This window comes from Vulpes vulpes, chromosome 9 (assembly GCF_048418805.1).
Source record: "Vulpes vulpes isolate BD-2025 chromosome 9, VulVul3, whole genome shotgun sequence".
Lineage (NCBI taxonomy): Eukaryota > Metazoa > Chordata > Mammalia > Carnivora > Canidae > Vulpes > Vulpes vulpes.
Genome location: NC_132788.1, coordinates 78,164,074 through 78,190,921, shown reverse-complemented (window position 1 = coordinate 78,190,921; position 26,848 = coordinate 78,164,074). Strand labels below are relative to the sequence as shown.

General features: G+C 37.8%; 1 protein-coding gene across 5 annotated transcripts in view; it reads left to right on the top strand.

The window, feature by feature from the left end:
- The window catches only part of SLC25A26 (solute carrier family 25 member 26), a 129,510-nt gene that overhangs the window by 91,223 nt on the left and 11,439 nt on the right, over positions 1 to 26,848 (top strand). For 4 of the 5 annotated variants that reach the window (XM_025985037.2, XM_072720503.1, XM_025985030.2 and 1 more), the window contains 2 exons: positions 6,195 to 6,239; positions 24,555 to 24,624. In XM_025985037.2, coding sequence (XP_025840822.1) covers positions 6,195 to 6,239; positions 24,555 to 24,624 — 115 coding nt within the window. The remainder of the gene's footprint in view (positions 1 to 6,194; positions 6,240 to 24,554; positions 24,625 to 26,848) is intronic. The other variant, XM_072720502.1, reaches the window with a different exon arrangement.

Below are 26,848 nucleotides of genomic sequence, written 5' to 3'. Positions count from 1 at the left end.
CTTTTCAGTCTAGTGATTATGTACTTTGGTGTGCAAAAGTTTTAAATATTGATGTAGTCCCATTTGTCTTGTTTTGCTGTTGTTGCCTGTGCTTTTAGTGTTGTATCCAAGAAAGCATTGGCAAATGCACTGTCATGAACACTTTGCCCTATGTTTTCTTCTTTAGAGTTTCATAGTTGTAGGTCCTACATTTAGATGTTTGATCCATTTTGAGTTAATTTTTATATATGGTGTAAGACTCCACCTTTATTTGTTTGCTTGTGAATATTCAGGTTTTTTAGCATTATTTGTTGAAGAGATTGCCTTTCCCCCATGTACAATCCTGGAATGGTTTGTTAAAGACCATTTGTATATATGCAAGGGTTTATTTCTGGGCTCTCTGTTGCATCGATGTGTATGTCTTGATGCCACTGCCACATCATTTTGCTTACTATGGTTTTGTAGTAAGTTTTGAAGTCATGAAATATGAGACCTTAACTTTGTTCTTCTTTTTAAAGAAAATAATTTCTGGCTATTTGGAGTCTTTTGAGAATCCATATGAATTTTAGGTAAAAATTTTTTTTATTTCTGCCACATTATCATTTAGTTTTTTTTATTTTTAAAGATTTATTTATTTATTTTTGAGAAAGAGAGCTAGGGAACAGATATGCATGCAGAGGAAGGGGCAGAGGGAGAGAATCTTTGAACAGAGTGTGGAGCCTCATGCAGGACTGATCCCACTACCTGAGAGATCATGATCTGAGCCAAAACCACTTTTTACTTGTAAAAACAGTGAAACTTGTTTTTAGGACTTCAGAAGTATAGTGGACCACGGACTAATTTGACATTGTTGTTATCTTGTCTACATAATGGTGCTCTGTGCCTGGTGCACTCACACATACGTTGATATACTAGGAGCACCTTCCACCCAGACAGAATTACTGTGATAATTCTGTAGAATGCAGAGAAAGAAAATCTAATCAGAACCTTCAGTGCTAACATTTGTCAAGGACTTGCTGTGCCCAGCACACAGGAGTTAGTGATTAGTAATATTCTCAGAGCTCCTGGATGAGTTCTTAAAAGATTTACTTAAGAGTCAAACCACTTACACACGTCTCCTTTTTTGTGTTAGATTTTGATACTCTTTTGTCCACTTTGTGCTTTTTTTGGAAAGATATTTTGGAACGACTTTTAACATCTCTTAAAAGCCTAAGGAATAATTCACTTTAGATTTTTCCTACTTTTAGGTTAATTTCCTTTATTAGGTAGATGTTCTGTTCTCTATGTATGGAGAGTAAGTGGATTCTGGTTGTTAAATTGAAAAATCAGTGTGTATTGACTGTTAGAATTCTTTTCTGTCCTGTCAAATGCTAGTAGACCAGCTTTGAATGTTTCTCACCTTTTTTTGTTTAATTTTAAATTTTGGAACAATAGTCACTTAGAGGCACAAGGTTTTTAGGTCTTCAACTTGCTTTGTCCTTTGTTACCTTTGGCATTGAATGGGAAAAAGGCGCAGCATATTTAAGAGGAGAATCGCTTTGTTACCGCTGCAACATTAAAGTGAAAACGCTAAATCAGTCATAGAAATTTGGACACTGTCAGGCAACAAAAAGGAGACATCTCTGTGGGTCACTTGTAGGATCCCTTGAAAATTGGAATGAGCCAGTTCTCGGACCCAGTGTGGTATCCATGGCAGGCCTGCCAATTCCATGCTGTACTTCAAACCCCTATTAATTTGAAGTCATAGCAAAAAGTTTCCGTTTTTTTTTTTTTTTTTTTTTTTTTTGTCTTATTGCTAGAGAGTTTTAGGTTATTTCTGCCAAGGTACAATAGCTTTCATCATAGCTTTTAACTTATGCTTCCTAGAGCATTCATAGTAGTATTATGTTCATTGCAGCTAACCATCAAGTCTTTTTAAAAACAGTGGTGATATTCTAATGTGATTTTTTTCCACTGAAAAATAGAATTTTTTTTTGGAAAAATAGAATTTTAGAGATAAATAAAACCTTAGAAATCATATCTTTATGTTCCCTGGGTTTGTTATAAATCACTTCATTATTTTTTAAGGACCATAAGGTCACAGACACTTGTTTTAAGATCTCAGGGTTAAAAAAAAGCATTGATTGGCTTCAGTGATGATTCTGGTCCAGTAGTTAATGAGAGGTAAAGCATGTTCATAATGTAATTTTGTAAATTCTTTATTTCATTAGTAATGCCCAACACTTCCTTCCCCTGCTCACCATGCCTATATTTAATTTTATCTACTTCACATGAAATCCTCACATGTACTCTTGTACAGCATTATTGCTGTGTTTATTACTAAGTGGAATCCATGTTGAATTTTAGCAGGTTTTTTTCCCCTCTGCATCTGCCTCTTTGATGGTAGCTGGCTTTACTGCTGCTAACTTATTAGTGCCCTGGGTCGTAACAACCTTATTCAAACACAACATCTTAAATGGAGGCATTAAAAAGGTCACAACAGTGAGCCATTTTGTAACTTTTGGTGCAATAAAATGAGTATGTTGTGTTTTGGAATATAAGACCTCTGAGTACAGCTATTCATTTTCTTCATCTATAAAACATTTTAGAATAACAGCTTACATCTGTTTGGGGTTTAAAATTCCACATTTTGAAGAAACATCACTGTTCTGTAACTCCAAACCAGACATGGGGAGGGAGCTAGCTCTTTGTCAGACCCATGTTCTGTGGAGGTTGAGAAAAGGGTTTGTTTTAGCCCGGGAGCTGTATTCGCTGGCAGTACTCCTTTCACATGTGTGGAACACATTTTCATTATTGTTTCTTCATCTTGTAAATGACAAAAAGCATTCAATAGAATTTTGACTTGAAGAATATTTGAAAAATTTTTTACACATCAGGAGTTTATCTTAAGAGGGATATTTCACTACCAGAAACCAGAAATAAATTTAATTATTTAAGCATTTACAGTGCATTTAATTACCTTAGACTGTCAGTTAATCTCTTTTTAGAGAGTAAAGCTGGGGTTTACTGTCGGCTCACTTTTTAAGATAAATACCCTATAGAATAGTTTGGCCATTTCAACTGTGTGATTTTTAAATTACTTCTTTAAACTTGAAGGAACAATTTAATGAGTAGCTTTTAGTAAAGGAAAATGGGCAAAATGCTCATCTATAGGGTTCAAACTCTAATACATTAAGTATCCCAAAAGCGTAGATATCCTACAATGAAGTTTTACAGGTTATTTTTATTTTTACTTATTTATTTTTAAAGATGTACTTATTTGTTTGAGAAAGAAGACCTGAGCGCCTACCAGCAGGGACAGGGGAGCATAGGGTAGAGGGAGAGTGAGAGCCAGAATCTCCAGCAGACTCCCTGCTGAGCATAGACCCTAGACTCTGCTGTGGGGCTGGATCCCAGGACTGTGAGATCATGACCTGATCTGAAACCAGGATTTGAATGCTTAACCAATCGTGCCACCCGGCACCCCAGGTTATTTTAATCCAGAAGTAAAAAATGCCTCTGTGGACCATTAAAATAAGTTATAAGGCCTTTTTTAAATTTTATAAATATGAAATATTTACATTCTTGTTAAAATGTGATAAACTTACATCTGGGAGGGGTGAGTACAAAGAAGAAAATGAAAATCATCTATAATCCTAGTACCTCTTAGTCTTCTTGGATATTCTATTACATGCTATGCATTTGTTTGAAATTTAGAAAATCTTTTAAAAAACTATTATACAGGGGTGCCTGGGTGGCTCAGTCAGGTAAGTGTCTGCCTTAGGCTCAGGTCCTGATCTTGGAGTCCTGGGATTGAGCCCCACATAAGGCTCCTTGCTCAGAGGGGAGCCTGCTTTTCCCCTCTCCCTCTGCCTTTTGCTTGTGTGCACGCACTCTCTCTCTGTCAAATAAATAAATAAAATCTTAAACCACTCCCTCCCTCAAAAAAGAAAACTATTATACAGTCAGTTTGGGGGGTTTAAATAGCTAATATAATTGAACTTTAGTTTCAGAATAGATTTTTTTGTCACTGCTTTCATGTTTTGGTGACAAAAAAACTAAACTCCGTTTCACTCCTGTTGTGGAATTTTGACATCCAGGGTAGGATGCTGCCTATTATGAAGACAGCAAACTTCTCCGAGATTCTTTTTGTCAGCCTAAACTGGATTGTTGTCATTGATTTTTTTTTTCTTATTACCACTTCCTGCCTGAAGGGAAGACAGATTTTTTTCTCCATGTCCACTCTCAAACCTGGGACCATTATTCGCTCCAGCAGAGTAAGACAGATGATGTTAGACTTTTAATTTGTGATTAAGTGTAGATACTTCAGAGTAATTGAATGCCCTTGATTCATTTGAAGGTAAATATCCATTAATGCCTTCAAAGTAGTGGTCTCTAGCACACACACACTTCAAGCACTCACATACCCATATGCATATTGATAATGTTCAAAGTCCATATTTTACTCTTAACTTACAGCTGAGCTGAATACAGAAAACAATGCTGGGGCTATGGCCTGCTCAGAGCAGCATCATCCCAGCATAGCCCTTTTGGGCAGTGACTGGGTGTCACAGAGGCTAGTGGGATGGTGTTGAGTGGAGTTCGGGTGTTTTTGTCTTAGGAAATAGGGTGGTGTGGTTCTGTTTTCAAATTTTAGGAGATGTCATTGAAAGCACATTCTACTGGGGGTGAATTTATGTGCAGATAAATGCACTTAGATGTCTTCTAGGTAGAGTAGCAGAGGGCTCTGGAGTCAGATTGTCTGGGCTTCGCAGGGTGTCTTTAGTCAAGTTACACAGATTCCCTGAACCTCCTCTTCATCTGTAACATGGAGGTAGTAATAATACTTAACTGCTGTACAGGGTTGTTGAGAGAAGTGAAATAAAGCTCAGGAAGTGCTTATTAGCACAGTACCTGATACATGAGAAGTGCTTGGTAATTCTAGTTCTTAGTGTTAACCACCTGACTGCAGACACTTGCCGTCAGTGTGCTGTTGTCCTCAGCATCACTTTGGGCTACTGCAGATGACTCCTCTCCCTGCCTACTCTGGGGACTAGCCAGTCCTCAGGCCCACTTGTGCTCCTGTACTCCTGCACCATTGACAAGCTGACCCTTCCCACTGTCAGACTGGCTGTTCTGTTCCTCTGTCCCTATTTCTCAGCTTCCTCTTGTAAGTGGCTCTATGTGTCTCATCTCCTCTCTTTCCTACCTGCTCTGTTCATTCTTGTGCCTCCCCTGGACATCCCTTCCTTACTCTCCCTCTCTCTGTCCTTCCCTCCCTCCCTGCCCCTCCTTTTCTTCCTTTTCACTCCTCTTCTCTCCTTCCCTTTCCCTCCTTTTCTCTGTCTTCCTGCTCCCCTCACTGCCACCTCCTCCCCCGCTCCCCGCCCTCCTTTGCCCCCCCCACTTGTTCCCTCTCTCTCCCCCTCCCTCTGCATCTTCCTCCCTCTCCCTGTTTCCGTTTCTTTTTTTTTAAAATAAATTTATTTTTTATTGGTGTTCAATTTACCAACATACAGAATAACACCCAGTGCTCGTCCTGTCAAGTGCCCCCCTCAGTGTCACCCATTCACCCCCACCCCCCGCCCTCCTCCCCTTCCCTGTTTCTGTTTCAAGCTCAAACACTTGGCCTGCTAAGGAGTAGACAGCTCTAGCTCTTCAGCAGAAAAATGTCAAGTCTTTAAAGTCTTTATTGCTTGTGTTAGGAAATATTTATTTTGTCATTTCGGTAGCCAGATCTCTGTATTGTGCTTCTCTTTCTGTTTCAAAAGGGTTTTATATCATCATTTTTTTGTCCCTTGGGCTCAGAAAGTTAGCAGAGCTCTAAAGGCAGTTACAGCTTAACTCTCTGAAAACCATGTCTACCATACCTATAAATTTAATTTTAAATTTTAATAAATTTAGCTTTATTTATTTTATTTTATTTTTTTTAATTTTTATTTATTTATTGATAGTCACAGAGAGAGAGAGAGAGGCAGAGACACAGGCAGAGGGAGAAGCAGGCTCCATGCACCGGAAGCCCGACGTGGGATTGGATCCCGGATCTCCAGGATCGCGCTCTGGGGCAAAGGCAGGCGCTAAACCGCTGCGCCACCCAAGGATCCCAATTTAGCTTTATTTTATAAATAAAATAAAAACGAACTAAGGTTTCTAAATAATAGTTGTAGATTCATGTAGTAATGCTAGGCAAACTCTGACCTTTCTTAATTTTTTTGATTTTTTTATTTCCTCTTCAGATTCCTTTCTCATTGGTCCAGTTTCCCATGTGGGAGTCCTTAAAAGTAAGTTTTCCAGTTTTCATATAAAATTTCTGACTATCATAAATACCCACCATTTTCAGTATGGAGTAGCAGAATATGATATTGACTAGCAGTTTAAAAACTCAAAATTGTTGGTAATTGAAAATACTTTCTGCATGTGATTTACATGCCAATTCAGTCTTCTAATCTTTTTCTGATATCTGTGGTAGTGGAAGCTGAGTATAGCAGGCATAACTGAAACCCACGGATGTTAAGGAAAAAATTTGCTTTACTTTCTTTCTTCTTGCAACAACTCTTTTTCTTGTTGGATGAATTTTATTTCATCTGTGCATGTGTGCATGTGTATAGAAGTTAAAGAATAACAGTGTTTGTAAATGGAAAGAAAGCAAGGCCCCCGAGTGTCTGTAGGCCTCCACTGGCTGAGGCCTCCCCCACTCACATGTAGTGGTTGGCAACTGAGGGAGCAGTGAGGCCATGGGCCCTGACCGTCCCTTCCATGTCTGCTGCTCACCCCAGCCAGGCATGGGACTCCCTAGGGGGAACAGAGTGTTAGGAGTTGTGAGTCAGCCTCAGGGAAGGTCACTCATATGTTTCATTACAAATAATAAAATGGATTTTTAAAAGCCTGTGTTTAAAACATGATGAAATGTTTTTCTTTAATCTTCTGGGGCAATGGTTTTTGAAAATTGTAGGTCATGATATGGATTGTGTAGATATTTGACAGCATTTTAAAGACTAATAGAAAAGGAAATAGTAGAGAACATCTTATGTGGTAAGGATAAGTCTTATTTTGTAAAATCTTAGTGTGGCTTGCTCATGGACACGTCTCTGTGTACTGGGTTGCGATGTAAAATGTGTCTAGTACTATGCATGATGATAAAAAGATTTTGAAAATCCTTGTCCAAGTGAAAATGGTTTGTAAATGACCAAACTGTAAAATGGCAAAGTACCTAGGTAGGCATTTGATAATACAAAAAGTAAAGTAATTAGTCTCATAGTTACATGGAATTAGTAATCAAAGCCTGTCTTTTGAAAAGTCAAAAAAAAATTGTACTCGGAGGTTATACGCTAAGGATAGTAAGATGAGACAAAACATTTCTCATACAAAAGAAACTATGGAATATTACATATCAACAAACTATTCTTACAAGTGATCTGATTTTAAGTAGCACAACTTATTTTATAGATATACTTTACATATAGTTTCTTGGGTCTTTCATTGTTTTTGTTTTGACCATTTTCTTTGTGGTACACGGTGAGAATGGATTTCTTCGGCAGTGTTTCTGGGCATGATGTAACAGCTATCCAATGAGAAGGTCACATTCCATGAGCATAACAGCTCTCCTTTTCTGTGTGTGACCAAAGAACAATGGAGCCAACAGCTGTCCAGCAAACAAGACTCACTTTATTGGTGTCTCAATAACCAGCATTCACGCAGCTTCTGCACACTCGCTAACATCCTTACACCCTATCTTTGTATAGGAATGTTTTGAGGCCTAAAAGGGAAAAAGCATGGGGTTTATTTCTTTTCAGTATTAAGGACATTTATAGTATTCTAACTAGTTAAGAAATGTCTAGAATTTTTCAGAGTAATCATAGATCATAATGTTACACTTTTAACAGTTGTCTTTGAGCAAATGTTAAAGTGCTACTTTTTTTTAAGTCACATTTATTGAGTAATTTTGATACAGGAACATCCACCCTTTGCTAATGTACATTTTTATGAGTTTTGACAAATGTTTATGACTATCACCATTACCAGAATACAAAATATTTTCAGTTTTCCTTTTTCCAGAATATCACATAAGAAGAATCATACACTATATATGGCATTTTGTGCCTGGCTTATTTCACTTAATTTGCTTTTGAGATTCATTCATATTTTTGCCTGTAAGTAGTTTGAATCTTTTTGTCACCGAGTAGTATCCCATTGTGTACAGAAGTACAGTTTGCTTATCCATTGACTAGTTGAAATGCATTTGAGTTTCCAGTTTTTGATGGTTATGAATAAAGCTGCTATAAATTTGCGTACAGATATTTGTAAGGGGACATATGTTTTTGTTCCTCTTGTTTAGGAATAAGGTCATAGGGAAAGTATAAGTTTAATTAATAAGTTTAACTGTCAAACTGTTTCTTAAAGCAGTTGTCCCATTTTGCAACAATGTATGAGAGTTCTAGTTGCTCTGCTGCCCTGTCATCACTTGTTATATCATCAGATTAAAAAAATCTTTTTAGTCATTCTAATAGTTGTGTACTGGTATGTCATTGTGGTTTTAATTTGCAGTTCTCTCATGGCTAAACAATGTTGAGCATCTTTTCACATAATATTTTGTTTAAACATCTAAATGTGAACTCACAGTGCTTTATAGAAGTAGACAATTTTGGGCACCTCTTTTATTTTTGTGTTTATGATTTTATCCATCAAGTTTGCTTTTGCAGCCATGGAGTGATTGTAATATATGGAAGAATTTCTCTATTATATTTCTGTGAGAATACTTCTTTTTTAAATTTTTTTTTTTTTTTTTTTTATGATAGTCACAGAGAGAGAGAGAGAGAGAGAGGCAGAGACACAGGCAGAGGGAGAAGCAGGCTCCATGCACTGGGAGCCCGATGTGGGATTCGATCCCGGGTCTCCAGGATCGCGCCCTGGGCCAAAGGCAGGCGCTAAACCGCTGCGCCACCCAGGGATCCCCTGTGAGAATACTTCTTAGGAAGATTTTTCTCTACCAGGACTCGAGCAGGTTGCATACACGTTGTGCTGTGAGGGGCAGAGGGCCTGGAGACAGGGAGTGGCCGCTGTTTTCTGAAACTTACTCTGCCTACAATTAAGCGTATTATCTTTTTCTAAAATCACTTCCTCCTGCTACCTCTGTTTTTTTTTTTTTTTTTTTTTAAGATTTTATTTATTTACTCATGAAAGACACAGAGTGTGCAGAGACATAGGCAGAGGGAGAAGCAGACTCTCGGCGAAGAGCCTCATTGGGGACTTGACCCCAGGACCCAAGACGATGCCCTGAACCAAATGCAGACACTCAACCACTGAGCCACCCAGGTGTCCCCTATCTCCATTTCTGTTAATCATACTACTAATCTGACCCGTGGGGTCCAGGCCCTGGATTATAATCTCACCATCTCTTCCTCTCTGTCCATTTCACATCACTCAACAAGTTTTGGTGGACTCTGACTTTTTGGAACCTGTGGCCTCCTTTTTGTCAGATTCTTACTAACTTATGCCTAGACTAGGCCCTGACAGTTTCTCCATTCTACACAGTAAATTTGTGTGATATTCCTTGAACATCTCTTGGAAGTTCTCAGAAATTTGTAACTTCCTGACACTCTGAAACATGAAGTAGATATCCACACTGTTTTTTCTGGCTCCCTCCCCCCTATACTTTTTCAAAATTCTTTCTCTCCAGCCCTAACAGGCTCCTCACTGCCTCTGTTTTTTTAGCTGCTTTCTGAAATATGCTTCCACATCTCCAAACACTGTGCATCTTCCAAAGCCAGTTCAGTTTGGGGTGTTTTTTTTTTCCCTCCTTGAAATCTTCCAATCTAGGCCCTGAAGATTTACCCTAACTTACCTAACATTTGTGTGCATTGCTTGTTGGTATTTAATCACACAGTGTGCAATGTTTAAAACAATTTAGAACTAAGCTTTAGAGGACTGGAGCAAGGCCTCAGTCCCTTGCATTTATGGAGTATTTAAACATTGCCTGGGTACTCTTGAGCTGGACATTGGCCCCTTTCACAGCAATGCAAAGGTAAATAAGAGGGTTCTTGCCTTTGAGGAGCTTGGAGTCAATGAGAGAGGCACAAACCACCAGATAAGGTTAAGGTAATGTGTCTGTAATTGGAGACTTTTCAGATGTAGGAGCCAGTCCTCCTGACTCCCTAATTGCGTCATTACACTACCTCATTTTTTCTGTCCCTTCTTTCTCATAGTACATAGACTGTAGGAGTTTGCATGAAAGAAGACTAGAGGGAAGCCCCGGTGGTGCAGTGGTTTAGCGCCGCCTGCAGTCCAGGGCGTGATCCTGAAGACCCTGGATCCAGTCCCATGTCAGGCTCTTTGCATAGTGCCTGCTTGTCTCTCTGCCTGTGTCTCTGCCTCTCTCTCACTCATGAATAAATAAATAAAATCTTAAAAAAAAAAAAAAAAGATTTAAAAAAAAAGAAAGAAAGAAGACTAGACACCATAGAAAAGAAGAAAAATAAAAGAGGTAGATTATCATACTCAGAATCCCCAAGAAGATAATTGTCCTTTAAGATTCATGTTGTGTTTGGAACTTTTTGGCAGCCCAACCAGAAGAGAAACATGATAGATTCCATGGTTATTATTACCTGATAAAGACCCATCGCTTATTATTTTATTTTGCCCCGTTGGCCTTAGATATGGTCTTTATATAGATGACTTGTGGATGTATAATTCTGTCATGGACGCCTCCTCTGAGATACAGCCTTATGTGACCAGCTTCCTAATTGACACGTTCACTCAAGATGTCTCAGGCCACCCAGTGCAGGAGCAGGACCGAACTCTTGAGTTTTGTTCTCCTTCTCCCCAGCCTATTCCTTCCCTGTTGTCCCTGTCTCAGTAAAGAACATGAATATCTACTGCTTGCTGAAGTAGGAGGTAACGAATTATGCCACAGTTCTCCTTCCCCCTCCTCATGACCCAGCCCATCAGCAAGTCCCCTGTTGGTGTTGAGACCTCTGACACAACTGTTGTTTCAGTTGGTATACATTCACTGCTCAGAAGATCTCCCTGATTCCATTCTTGCTTCCCAAAAATATCCTCTCTCCATAGCAGCCAGAGTGATCTTCTAAGGAAATAGATCATACCACTGTCCACTAAAACCCTTCAGTGACAACTCTTTGATACAGTTCTATGTCCTCTGCCCAGCCCCCCCACCATCTTATCCCCTACCACCCACCCCAACATATTCCAGCCACACTGTGTAGTTTCAAATGTAGAGTTCAGTAATTCATCAGTTGTCTACAAAACCCAGTGCTCATCACATCAAGTGCTCTCCTTTAATGCTGTTTCATTTATAATTAGTTTCTTTTAGAAGTATGTTCATAGCTATAACAAAGCTCTTACTGAGCTTTAGGTAAACAATAAGCATATTTTGGAAGGTTATGATAAAATTCCATGTAAGAATGTTACTTTTTTTGTATTATCTGAATATTTAACAGAAGTGTGCAGTGCAGTTTTAGAGGATTATTACGAATGGAGTCAGGTCTAAATAGGCTTCTGGCTACAGGGTGTTACAAAATTGCAAAGCAGTAACTAGAAGAAATACAATCTTTAAGTACAGATGCAATTGTTGAAGCATAATGAAAATAAAATAAAATAAAATCATCTTGGTCACATAAGAGGATAACACCATGCTGATGATTTTTTTAAGATGAAGTCATAACTTTGTAATAGAAATCAGAGGCCAATGGATTATTCTTTTAATTATAATACAATGTATAAAGTACTGATTTAGGTTTTTCGTGTATACTTTGTATTGTCAGTACTTTATAAAAAACTTTTTATTCAAGTGGAAGAGTTAATAACTTGTTTATTGTTCTTAATTCTTAATTTGATAATAGTTAAAATGTTTATCACCCTCCCAACTGACAACAAAATTCTCCCATACTCTTTAGCAGTCTGTATAATAGTATAGAAGATGCTCAGTGCTCATTGTCTCCACGTACACTTTTTCATTTCTGGTGTTTGTACGGACATGTTTGGTCAGAACATAGATTTCCAATAAAGGCATACTAAAGATGGAGAAGGGAATGATAATGGAGTAAAAGTGTGTACGTATGTGATTTTTGCCACACTAAGTTTGTACCCTAAATTAACTATAACATGTCATCAAGGAAGAAAACACCTGACATTGAGAGCAAAGTAATTTTCTGTCCAGACCACCAGTCGAGTCAGAGCCTAAAGTGCTAGTAAGGATTTTATCAAAATCACAGAATGAAGCAGGGATCTTGAACAATTCAAAACTATAAGAACATTTGAGTTCTTAATTTTCATCCTGGAAGATATGGGACACTTTGTGTAAAAAGAGAAATCAGAATGTTGTAGTGTCCTTTTATTCGATTGATAAAAGTAATGGGTGACATTTTCTTGTTTCTAGGGCTACTGAGGGAGAGGCAGAGGGATCCCATAATACGGGAGTTGGGAAAATAAAAAATTCTTCCTACTTTTAGGTGGGATTCAATCTGTAAGCAAAAGGTTTGAAAATTCTTGTTTTGTGTAGTTTGTCCAAGGCAGATAGTGAAAGGTCAAGGCGTGTCCTCTATAGTAACGGCCTTGAGAGGTGGCAGGAAAGGGTGTGGCTTCTGGATCTCTGGGCTCCTCTCCCAACCCTTGTTTAACCTGTGCACCCAGGTGCCTGGCATCCACAGTAGCTGCAGTTGAGAAGTCGCAGTAATGACAAGGCCCAGCACATTCCATGCAGGCTCCATTACTGAAGGTCAGGTTTAACCCTGCCTCACCAGTGCCACAGTTTAGAGGATAGGGAGTCAGGGTCCTCTGTCAAAAACAATAAAAAGCACACCAGGAGTCCTTTTTGTTTCTTGCTTTCTTGCTTTTTTAAGATTTTTAACTTACTCATTTGAGGGAGAGAGCACAAGCAGAGGGTGGGAGGCGGGGAGGGGGGGGCGGGGAGCAGACTCCCTGCTGAGCAGGGAGCCTAATGTGGGGCTCGATCCCAGGACCCTGAGATCGTGAGCTGAGCCAAAGGCAGACGCTTAACCATCTGAGCCACCCCGGCGCCCCTGTCTTCTTTCTTTTATACATTTGTCTCCTACTTAGGCAAGTTTGTGACTAAAATGATAAATAGGATCAGTCAGATAGGAGATTACTATGATGAGTCACATGGACTTTTTTGGCTGCGACAGTGTGAGAAAAGAGGGGAGTTTACCATACTTTAGCTTAATCAGATTATCAAACATAGATATATATTAAACAGCACTTTAAAAAATGCCTATAATGATTCCAGTTCCTTTAGAGATAGAAAACTTTGCCAGTATTTGACTTCAAAGGATGCAGCTCTAGATTCACATGTAACCTCCTTTGAAAAATGGGAAAAAAGGAGTTCGCTTTTTGTTTTTGTTTTTTTAGACTTGCTTTCTGGTTATTTGTGAGCATTTTTGGGGCTTGTTTAGTCTGTTTGGCTTGACTGTTCACTGGGATGGCGTTGCTACTGCTCCAGCCTCTCTATCTTGGTGGATCAGAGCCCTCTATCCCACTGAACCTAAACAGAACCTTGGAACCACTTAGCACAGCTCCTCGAAAAGCTCCACGACTCAAAGTGATGGAGGTGGAACCTACTTGCCATTCCTGGTTTATAGTGTTCTCTACTGAGCCAAGAATGAACATTTGAGATTATGTTTGGCCAGTTCTTGTCTTCCCCTGTTCTTTCACAAGAGTAAAGTCATCAAACACTGCTTACGTTGTAGGCACTCATCCAGTACCAGGTATTTGCCAACCTTCTTTGTATAAGGAACTATGCAGGGCCCTCTGAGATTCCAGAGTTGAAGGTAGTGAGCTCCCTGTCCTAGAGAATTAGGGGTAAGATGAGATAGCTTTTGAAGGTTAATGAAAGTTGTGACTCATTATTATTTATATTTTTCTGGTACTGTTAAGGATAGGTGCTTCCCAGTATATTTGTTCCAGATAAATGGGGGTCCTTAGTGCAGTACCTCAGTTTTTTTATTTTAACCTTAAAGATCTTTTATAACAATTGTTCCGTACTTAAATATAGCCAGCCAGGTATGCCTTTGCAGGCAGAATTATTAAAAATAATCATACCTTTTCTTGTTGACTCCCAGTCAACATCATGAACATCAGTTACAGTAATTTGTTTTAATTTTTATTCTGTGATACATTTAGATATTGTTAATAAAAAGAGACCTTTTTCCCTACCCAAAACTAACAAAAGCCATCTAATCTCAGATCCAGAAAACTCAGAAAATGGCCATTCAGAATAAATACCCCTCTAGTAAAATGTAGTAGCCACATTACCCCCAAATAATATTTTTAAACTATAAATCCTAAATATTACTAAACAACTCAGCGTTTGAGCCCATCTTGCTTTTGCTCAAGAATCATAAATGAAGGGTGCCTGGGTGGTACAGTCAGTTGAGCATCCTACTCTTGGTTTCGTGTTGGTGGTGATCTCAGGATCTTGAGACCCACATCAGGCTCCACACTCAGCATGGAGTCTGCTTGAGATTCTCTCTCTTCCTTTCCCCTTCTTCCCCATGCTCTTATGCTTCCATGTTCTCTCATAGATCTCTAAAAAATAATAAGTGAAATTTCTTTCCCTTTAATTACCAGCATAATCTTTCATTAAAGGCTTTTGTACAAATTCTTTTTTGTTAAAGATTTTATTTATTTGAAAGGGGGAGAGAGAGTGTGTGCACAAGCTGGGGGAGGGAAGGGGAAGAGGAAGAAGCAGACTACCCCCTGAGCAGGGAGCCTGATGTAGGGTTCGATCCCAGGACCCCGGGATCATGACCTGAGCCACAGGCGGACACTTAGCTGACTGAGCCATCCAGGTGCCCCTTTCTTACAAATTCTTAATACCTTCACCACCTTACTTGTCTAGAAAGCAAGTGTCTTAATGTCTCAAATAACCAAATATAGTTTAAGCACAAACAAGGTACATATCAACCCACACAGGGTTGGTGCTATTGACACATCTCTGAATGCTTTCTTTTCTTTTTTTTTTTTTAATTTTTTTTAAAAATTTATTTATTTATGATAGTCACAGAGAGGGAGAGAGAGAGAGGCAGAGACATAGGCAGAGGAAGAATCAGGCTCCATGCACCGGGAGCCCGACGTGGGATTCAATCCTGGGTCTCCAGGATCGCGCCCTGGGCCAAAGGCAGGCACTACACCACTGCGCCACCCAGGGATCCCCTCCGAATGCTTTCAAATCAACCTTCCATTGTAACTGTAATCAGCTTGTGTGTTATGAATGATCCCTAGTTGTCCGTTGGTAAATGTGTCTTCAGTTATGAAAGCTAGTTCTGTAGGAAAAACCCATTTTAGGCTTTTAGCTACTTGATTTTATTGCTAGAGCCATGGTATCACAGAAACAAAAGCTTAATTGTGGTCTCAATTATAGCTAATCATTTTCTTGGTTTAAAACTTTGCTTCGAAACTCTCCATTTAAGACACGTTAGTTCAAAACCATAATGAGGCACCACCTCGCACCCATCAGAGTGGCTAAAGTTAACAAGACAGGAAATGAAAGAAGTCGGTGAGGATGTGGAGAGAGGGGAGCCCTCTTGCACTATTGGTGGGAATGCAAGCTGGTGCTGTGCTCTGGGAAACAGTAGGGAGGTTCTTGAAAAGTTTGAAAATAGAACTACCCTGTGACCCAGCAATTGCACTACTGGGTCTTTACTCCAAAAATACAGATGCAGTGATCTGAAGGGGCACCTGCACCCCAGTGTTTATAGCAGCAGTGTCCACAGTAGTAACGCTATGGAAAGAGCCCAGATGCCTATCAACAGTTGAATGGATAAAGAAGATGTGGTATTTTACACACACACACACACACACACACACACACACACAATGGAATATTCCTCAGCCATCAAAAATGAAATCTTATATTTGCAATGATGTGGATATAACTAGAGGGTATTATGCTAAGCAACATAAGTCAAACAGAGAAAGAAAATTAAATGATTTCACTCATGTAGAATTTAAGAAACAAAACAGAGGAGCATAGGGGAAGAGAGGGAAAAGTAAAACAAGCTGAAATCAGAGAGGGAGACAAACCATAAGAGACTCTTAATCTTAGGAAACAAACTGAGGGTCACTGGAGGGGGAGGTAGGTGGTGTGATGGGGTAACTGGGTGATGGGCATTAAGGAGGGCATGTGGTGTTAGGAGCACTGGGTGTTATATAAGACTGATGAATCACTGAACTCTACCTATGAAACTAAATAATAATAAAGACATGTTAGTATATGAATACTACACAGAGAGATGATTCATTTAATTGAAAAATAACATGTTAAGCAATCGTTGCTTTGTTTTTAAAGTCTATGTGCAAAAGCTACACAACAGCTCCATCAGCTACTGCCTGGAGAGCATTTGAATGTCTCTGATATGTTAGAAAGTTCTGGTGGTAGGCTGACAATACTAAGGCCCGCACAGAGGATTATCTTTTCTGTTGTCTTAAATTATCATCTCATGGTATTAATTTGGAACTGAGTAGATGATTCTGTTCACATTCCTATCCTTGTACCACAAAAAGCATTTGGTAAAGTTTCATAATCTTGCAAAATTGGAAGCTACATAACTACTTTTGAATTTAACAGCTCAAGTCCCAAACTGAGTTTTCCTATGTGAAAGCCAAAACACTTATTTTCAATTTGTTATTCATTCATAGGACAATAGTGTACATTTGGGTAGGTCTTTTGAAGTGAAAAACAAAGCCTTCTCTTCATGCTCTACTTTAATAGAAAACACCTGACCCAGACTTGGACTCCTAGCCATTTCATAGTATTGGGCCTGGTGTTTGCTTTCTATCCTTTGAATGAATACTCAGGCTAGTAGCTATTATCTTGGGGGTTAAGTAGGGGTGGAGATGGCAGGAGAGGCCAAATTACCTCATGCCCTTCTTCCTCTAATAGGCTTTGAGCAATGAGTGCGGACTGACTTGGAAAATTAAGATAACCTGATTATTTTGTAGTGCTACCTTTAGGTATTATCTGGATTCCTTATAATATCCTAATGGATGATAAAAATCATGTTAATTTTTAAAAAGCTGATGCTAAAACTTGCATACCTTTAAACAATATGAATGATAACATTCAATCAAACTCTATTTTAGTAGTTTCTAGTCTGCTGTATTGATCACTGTACTCTGGTCATATAAGATGTCAACATTAGGGGAAGCTGGGTAAAGGGTATATGGGAACTCTGTTATTTTTGCAACTTTTCTGTGAGGCTAAAATTATTTCAAAGTTAAATCTCTAAGCTCTTAGAAATATTTTCTATCAAGCTGCGGTATAGAAACTTAACATTATAAAAACTAAGCCATGAACCAGCCCCCAGGCAGCTGTGAGAATAAGATGGTGAGAGCATAGTAGATTATTTGCTCTCGTTCTCATCTAGAATCTTGCAGCTCTACAGGGAAATATGCCTGCCTCTTGTCACTCACTGACATTCCTAATCAAAAAACAAAAAACTGCAGAAGCAGAATTAAGAGCATATCTGCCTAATTACTTCCACTTGAAATTTCTCCTTGACCTGAGATATTTAGCAGGTGTTTTTGGATTCACCTGAAAATTTCATTTTTTTATTTGAGGGAAGAAAGGAAACAGCACACTAAATTGGGATAAATAAATCAATACTATGTAAAGTATAGAGATCTGCTTTTTTATTCTTATTTATTTTGGTACATGATCTCCATTGTAAGAGTTAAGGCTTCCAAGACTCTGGTTCTTCATATTTGGACTGTCCCTCATCCCCACACTCCCTAGTCATTTATCTGGCTGCAAAGAAACCATTAGACCTCCATGGCAGTGGAAATACTCATTTAGATTGAGAAATTATGGCAATTTAAAATGTTTTGATCCTTAAAAAAAAAAATCTTCATTATAAACCCACATGATTTTAAGCTTTCATAGATGTCAAAATATTTTCTCTAATCATTTATATATTATAATGTAGCTTTACCAGAAGTTGAGCTATGTATAGTAGTGCGAAATCTTACAGTGTTACATATATATTATCCTGTCTACAAGACCTGTGGCTTTGCGGGGGAGCCACCAACCACTTTAGTTCCCCCACTTACTGTCTCTGGCTTTAGGCAATTTACTTAACATTGTTGAACACTGCCTCCACACCTGTGTTTGCTGATAATACATATTTTCCAAAATTAAATGGGAAATGTAAAATCTTTAGCATACTACCTGGAACATGCTAGGTACTCAGCAAGTGGTAATTACTAGTCAGTAGTAATCATTCATACTGTGGCCTGCATTGTTTTTTTTTTTTTTTCCATTTTGCAGTCTACTCTTAAATTACTGAAAAGTCATAAACAATATATTTACACTTCTAGTGAGTAACCTTTCCTGTCTTCCTGGCCAGTATTTTTTTTTCTTTTTTTCTGATCTCAGCCCTCTGGTCCCTGTACATACATGAGCAAATCTGTCATTTCACAATACTTTCATAATTCACATACAGTACTTTTTTGCCAATCAGGTTCTTGTTATTGGTAGTGGTGTTTAATGAATTTTAAAGTAGCTCCCAAGCGAAATATTTGCAAATAACATTTATCTTTTTAGCTTGGTCTCTTTATATTTCCAAAAATTTTTATTTAGACAATTCCTCGTTTGAAAAAACAATTACAGTCATATCACTTAAAATAAGTTGTTTGAGGCAGTGACATAGTTTGTTCATTCACTTGGATATCTTAATATCATTCCAGAGGAAATTACGGGCTATATGTGTAAGTAAAATGTCTTACAAATATCATTCTCTTTCCTGTCCAGACAACTATAACCTGTAGATCCAAGTCTACATGTTTTAATACTTTGTACCAGATTGTCTCATACCCATTCCAGTTCTGCTAACTACCCATTTAAACTGGGCAAGTTGCCTAACTTCCCTGAGCCTCAACTTCCCTGTCTATAAAATGAAGATAAAATGATACATACCTCAGAAGATTGTAGGTAAGATGATATGAATGAATGTATGTGAAGTGTTTAGTACCTGAAATACAAGTAAATTCTACAGAATTGTCTATTGTGGTTGCCGTTATGTTAGTTGTATCATACTGTTTGCTACTGATGTTTCTCGCTTGATTCTAAACCTTTTGGTTCTGGAGATTTCTTTTCAAATACAAAATGATTTCTTTAAATGTTCTTAGACTAAACTATTCAGGCCAGGTAATAGTGGAAAGTTATACTAATCTATGGAGATTTTATTTTTTAAACTGTCTTCAGCCATTTGAGTCTGTTTTGATTAGGTATCTCCCAAACCAGTTTTTTTACTTCCTAGATTAGAGCAGGCACTTCTGTGAAACCTTTATCACCTCTCGTCTCTATGTTATAAACCTTCTCTACCCTTACTGTACTCCTGCCAAATATTAGACCGAGGAATGGCTGCTCTTCTTTTTCCCTTTGAAAAAAAGTGCCTGATATCCAGTACAGTACTCAGTAAATATTGAATTGATGAATTACATAACGTCTTTGATTTTCCCCCTCCTGTATGACATGTAATTCACATCTTGTTATTCTTTTTTTTTTACATCTTGTTATTCTTTATTATTGCTTATAAACAGCATTATCATTAGTTTTGTAAGTCTGCTTTGAGTAAATTTCTGCTCTGTGGAGCATTCGAAAATATCTGTAGATTAATGGAAGATGGACTTCAGTGAAGGATTTTTCACTAAAGTCCAGTTCAGGTTTCATATTCTTTTTCTAAAAATTCAGCAAAGTAAGTAATGGTATTAGAATTGGCCTTAGCCTGATAAAATACACATTTTTCCACCTGAAAAGTAAAAAAAGATGATGTTCTCCTGTTTGGTTTCTTAAGCTGTTGCCAGTGCTGGTATGAGCTCTGGAGAAGATAATGCTTTCTGCAAAAGCACAGAGATATTTGCAAATACTAAGTTCACTAAAAAGATACAAAGTACTACACTCAATGGCAAGACTATCTTCAGAAAGATGTGTGTAGTAAATCATTTTTTAGCTTCTCTCCTTTCATATGATGTTTACAAAAATCTGTTTGGCAGCTGCACTCTTAGTCTAGTGAATTTAATAAATGCACTTTTTAAGTAATCATGCTTATCATTTAGGTGGAAGGGAATGTTGGGAGCCCTCAGATAACACATATTGTTATATATCTAATTTGCTTGGTTAGGTGTCTGACTTAAAGCTGTTTGCTGATTTCAGACTAAATTACAAAGCTATCATAATTAGAACAATAGAGTATTGGCATAAAAACAGATATATAGACAGTGGAACAGAAAAGAGTTTAGAAATAAATCCACACATATACAGTTAATTAATTGATGACAAAGGAGCCGAGAATATTCAGTGGGGGAAAGGACAGTCTCTTCAGTAAATGGTGCTGAGAAAACTGGACAGCCACATGCAAAAGAATGAAACTGGACCAATATCTTACATCATACACAAAAATTAACTCAAAATGGATTAAAGACTTAAACACAAGACCTGAAACCATAAGACTCCTAGAAGAAAACATAAGAATATTTTTAAAAATCTGGCACCAGAAGCAAAAGCAATAAAATCAGACATAAACAAATGGGACTACATCAAACTATAAAGCTTCTGCACAGCAAAGGAAATCATCAACAAAATGAAAAGATCACCTACAGAATGGGAGAAGATAATTGCATATCATATATCAGATAAGGGCCTAATATCCAAAATAACAAAGAATTCATATAGAACAGCAAACAATCTGATTTAAAAATGGGCAAAAGATCTGAATAGACATTTTTCCAAAGAAGACATACAGAAGACCAACAGGTACATGAAAAGATATTCAACATCACTGATCATCAGGGAAATGCAATTCAGAACCACAATGAGATATCACCTTCTACCTGTCATAATGGCTGTTCTCAAAAAGACAAGAAATAACAAGTATTATTGATGGGGATTTGGAGAAAAGGAAGTTGGTGAGAATGTGAATTGGTGCGTCCACTATCGAAAATTGTGTGGAGATTTCTCAAAAAAATGAAAATAGAACTATCATATCATCTGGCAGTCCCATTTTTGGGTACTTATCTGAAGGAAGTAAAAATACTAACTTGAAAAGATACCTGTATCCCTATGTTCATTGCAGTGTTATTTAACAATAGTAAAGACATGGAAACAACTGTGCATCGATGGATGAATGGATAAGGAAATTGTGTGTATACACATGTGCGTGCGCGTGCGCACACACACACTGGAATAGTATTCAGCCATAAAATATGAAATTTTGCCATTCATGACAACATGGATGGACCTCAAGGGCATTATGCTAAGTGAAATAAATCTGAGAAAGACAAATACTGTATGGTCTCTCTTTTATGTGAAGTCTAAAAACAAACAAACAAACAACTGTTCATAGGTACAGAGAACACTTAGGTGGTTGCCAGGAAGTAGGGGTAGAGGAGTAATGGATGAAAGAGATCAAGAGGTAAAAAGAAAAAAGGCAGTAAATCACACACAAAAGTTATTGAAGTTGACAAAATAGGGCCATATATGTATTTATATGGCACCATTCTCATTTCTCTAGCAACCTCAGTCTTCCAGATATAACTGCAGTGGGGAAGTATTGAGAATAGGAAATTAGTACTAAGTTTGCTATTCTTCTTTCAGTTGTGCTATGTTTGATCGTCTCTAAAAATGTCATGCCACCATGAGTTGGTAATTATATTATCCTAACAATTTTAATAAATATATTCAAGAAGTCTTTTTTATAGTATTTGTCATCAGCTTTGCCATGAATACCATTATGTTAAAGGTCCTACCAGTGCAGTAAGGCAAGAAGAACAAAAGGCAGTAATCCATATTAGAAAGGAAGAAATGAACTTGTTTATTCACAGATGTGATATAGAAAATACAGAGAAGCTACTAGAGCTGATAAATTTAGTAAGTTTGCAATATACAAAATCAGTATATAAAAGTCAATTCTGTTTCTACATATTAGCAACAATCAATCAGAATCTGAAGTTAAGGCAGTGCCATTCACAATAACATCAAAATAGGAAATACTGAGGGACAAATTTGAAAATTCAAGTGTAAGACCTATATACTGAAAGCTACAAAATACTTTTGAGAGAAAATAATGGAGGCTTCAGCAAATGGAGAGATATACTGTATTTATTCGTTGGAAAACTCAGTATTGCCAGTACTTCCATTCTCCAGAATGATCTATCATTCTATTTTGTAGAAATTGATAAACTGATTCTCAAATTCTGTGGAAATGCAAAGAACCTAGTATAATAAAAATTTTGAAAAAGAACAAAGTTGGAGAATGTTTCATGATTTCAGGGATTTACTGTACAGCTGTGGTAGGTAGTTTCCAATTGGTGTTAAGATAGATCTATAGATTGGAGCAGAATAGAGTCTAGAAACAGATCAATACATATATGGACAACTGATTTTTGACAAAAGTGAGAAATCAGTTCATTGGAGAAAGGATAGTCTTTTCCATTTGCTGGAACAATGAACTTTTCATATGTAAAAACAGAACAAAGAATTTCAATCCATACTTTGCAGCATACATAAACTCAAAATAAATGGTAAATCTAAATATAAAACCTAAAAAGCATTTCTAGAAGAAAACACAGGTGAATTAAGGTCTGAGTTAGGGATTTCTTCTATGTGCCACCAAACTGAGATCCATAAAAGGATAATTTGAACTTCATCAAAATAAAATATTTTTGTCCTTTAATAGATAACCGTTAAGAGAATGAGAAGACAAATTATGGTCTAGGAGAAAATATTTGCTAATGACTTGTATCTAGAATATATAAAGAACTCTCAAAACTCAGTAACTAAAAAACCAATTCAATAGAAATGTGCAAAACATTTGAACAGACACTTCACTAAAGAAGATATAGGGAGGGGCACCTGGGTAGCTTAGTTGGTTAAGCATCCAACTCTTGATCTTGGCTCAGGTCTTGATCCTCAAGGTTGTGAGCTCAAACCCTACACTGAGGCTCCATGCTGGGTGTGGGTGTGGAGCCTACTTAAAAAAAAAAAAGATGATGATGATATAGGGATGGCATATAAACGTACGTGAAAAGAAACTCAACATCAGTCATTAGGAAAATATGAATTAAAACCACAGTGGCATACTACTGCACACTTTTATGAATGGTTAAAATTTAAAAATCCCAATAATACTGTTGAAAGGATGTGGAGAAACGAACTGGTCAGGATGTAAAGTGGTACAACCAATTTGGAAAATGATTTTGTAGTTTCTTATAACAAGTTAAACATATTCTTACCATGAGATCTCCTAAATATTTCCCAAGAGAAGTGAAGGCATGTGTCCGTATAAAATATATAAAAATATATATGTGTGTGTATGTGTGTGTGTGTGTGTGTGTATGTATGTTTATAACAGGTTTGTTGGTAACAGCTAACAACTGGAAAAATCCCAAATATGCTTCAGTAGGCAGAAACCTAAACAAATAATGATATATCTACACAATGGAATATTGCTTAACAATTAAACAGGTATGAAGTGTTGATAGAGACAGCAACATGGACGAATCTTACAAAAATTCTGAAGGAAAGAACCCAGGTTAAAAAAAAAAATGAATGACAAAAAAAATGAATGTCTAATTACTTTTACATAAAATTCTGGAAAAAGCAAACTAATCTAGAGTGACAGATCAGATTAGTTAGGGGGTGGTGAGGAAGGGGCAGGAAAGAGGAGGAAGGACAGAGAAGCCTTTTTGGGTTGATGGATTTGTTCACTATATTAATGATGGCAATGATTTTTTGTGCCTGTGTCAAAACTTAAGTTGCAAACTTTAAATATGTGTAGTTTATTGGATACAGTTGGACACATTCTTATACCTCAATAAACCTAAAACAAAACAAAAAACACGGTGCAAGCTCTGCTGTTAGAAAGCCTGGATAAAAGATGGATAATAACAGGGCCCAACTCTTAGGGTTATTGTGAGGACTTGGTGTTAACATGTGTTCAGAGACTAGACCAGGGCCTGTCTCAGAGACAAGAGTCTTCTACTGGGTCACCAGCTCTTTGTGAGCAAAGTACCATGTCTCTGCCACCTTCTTGTCTAGTGTGAAACTTGATGGGTATTTATTGGTATAATCCTCAACCTCTGTCATTGAACAGTGCAAAAAATGTTTTGACAAATTTTAAACCCATACTTAAGTAACAGAATTAGCATCTTCCAGACATGTGCAGTATGAATAAAGATTGAAAAAAGAACTAAGGACTGTGGCAGACCCTGCTCTGGACTAATTTGCAAATTATTGTATGTTTAGAATTAAATGGGAAATACTTGAAATGTTACATTGTCTTAGAGATGTATCTTTATTTTTATTTGTACACATACACACCAGTGTGTGTATATCATACATATTTCCTGAAAATTGTTTCCTTTGAGCACTTGAATGTGGCTGTCACTCTTGTTTCTTTGACTTATTTTAGAATGCAGTTAAGTCCTTGGGAAAATCACTTATGTCATCAGTGAGGAATGTCACCAAAATAGCTTCTCACTTAAGTTCCCATCCCCAGAGCTAACCCACAGGAGGTTCCGATAAATTCAAATATTTAATAACTTGTATTTTTCTTTCTCCTTTAACACAGGCCCTCTGGTCCTGGAGGCAGGATCATGTGGTGGATTGTTGGCAGTCAGCAGTCTGTGGAGCTTTTGCAGGTGCAAAGGATTATATTATACTGGGAAAGACCAAAGGGGGGAGAAAAATGTGAAAATATTAACTATGCAAAAACAACATTCTTTAGAAATTCCAGATTGTTTAGATGAAGAGAGTTCCACTAGTTGTTTGAGAAAAGAGTGTCTTAGGGAAAAAAAGAACTGCTAAAAAGGTGTCTGCTTGAAAGACAACCAATTTGTTTTTGACAAATTTTTCTTTTTTCTTCTTATCTTTATTAAAGCCTTCACTCAGGCCCTTGGATTATCTTAAAGATGATTTATAAAGTCCTCTCTGGGAAGAGACTTGCTGTGGGTGCAGGGCTAACTATGCAGCTGTCTGCCTTGAGCAGTGCTTTGGGGGTTTCAGTGATTTCTGCAGAAGGCAATGATTCACGGTTCGTGTGACATGTTTGACAGCCCCACAGATTAACTAGTGTCAGGAGAGCTGAGGCTGCTCAGCAAACTTACCGAAGGCTAAACGGGTCTGTGGAGAAAATATGGAGATCTAAACATCTGGGCATTTTCTAGACATTAAACCAAGAGCAAAGCGACAATATGCAATACTGTGTTATCCATTGCTAAATCGTGTGCATTTTCCAGTGAGGTTGTAATAAGAACTCAGGTGCTTTAAAAAATTAAATAAGTGATAGTTTTAATGGCCTAAGAGAGAGGTACATTTTGCATTACAAATAAAGGTAATTTAGAATTATGGTTGAAATAAAACGAAGTGGAGATTTGCCAGAAATTGTAGACTGCTAGTTTAGATGTGTAGCCAGTAAATAGATATGTAGTTTTAGGATGTGCGCTTTATTAGAAAATAATAAGGTTGGTTTTTTTCCAATTTGTTTAATGGTTGTTGGGATTGGGTTTTTTGTTGTAGTGATTAGGAAAACAAAAAACATGTATTTTATAGGATTCTTTATTAATAATTGGACCCATTTGACTTGCAGAATTGATAATCAAAAATAAGAATCTTGCCTCTAGACACAAAGCCCACTCAGACTGATTATGACAGGTAATTGTTTCCACATGACACATAGTCATTAGCTATGTTAAATGAGTAGGTGGTCTTGATTCACTTTCCAGAGGTCAAGAGTCTTTGCTCCCCAGTCCTTAAGAGAAATGTGTGATTTTTTTTTTTTTTTTCTAGTCCTTCCAAGAGACAAAGTGAGCATTATGGAAATTTAGTCATCCTGGGGAGGGAAGGGCACATCTTAAATGTAGCAATACCATAAAACTTCCATGTGTTGAAGCAAGAAGTATATATTCTCTGGTCCCATTCCTGAAGTAGCTAATTCAAAGATTTGCTTACAAGCATCGTTTCTATGAAGGAAATGTGCATTCACTACAGTCTCTTTCCAAATAATGCTTTGTGATAAGCACTAAGTGCTTAGATTAGAAGGACAGGAAGATAAACTTTATCAGCCATCCACTGGGCGGTAGGTCTGGGGGGCCAGGCCCTTTCAGAGTGGAGGCTCATCTGAGAAGTGCAGCTGGGTAGTGCTCTGCCCCAGTGGCTGATGGAAGCTGCATCGTGGAGGAGGCAGTGGGCTGGCCCAGAGCCATGTACCTGGTGTGGGCCCGCTTGCTTGACTCAGAGAGTTGTCAGGGCTCAGTTCTGCCCCCAACTAAGGAAGGAGACTTTGGGGCCTTCTTCCTTACCTGTAACACAGATGCACCCCCGCTGCCTTAGCGGGGATCACTGCAAGGATAGGTGGGGATAATGTGTGTATTGGCCCTTGTAAGCTCTGAAATGGAACTGATCGATGGGGGTATGTTTCTACTGCCGTAGCAACAGCCAACACCCAGAACATGAAAAGCTGTCTCACATTCATATTGACAGTTGCATTGAGAAAATAACATATTGATAGAGTTACTCTGTATAATCATGCAGACTGAAAAACTCCTCCAATTCAGTTCAGCTGAGGTTCTGGTAAGTGAAGGAGTTTGTCTACGTCTGCACAAATCCATTGAAGGTAGATCCCCATATATATAGCAAAAGACAAAACAAGTATATTTTTGTTTATATTCCTCTTGTTTTAAAATTTCAGTTGGTATGTTGATCCTGAGGGATACAGTTACTATTTAAAAACCTTTGTGAAGGATAAACATCGTTTAAAAATATTCCAGCTTGTGAAAAAGTGATGCACTGTGGGAGTCTGGTGCCAGTATGCCCACCACACTAGAGAGGACTAATGACGTGCTGTCCCAGACCACTCTTCACAGG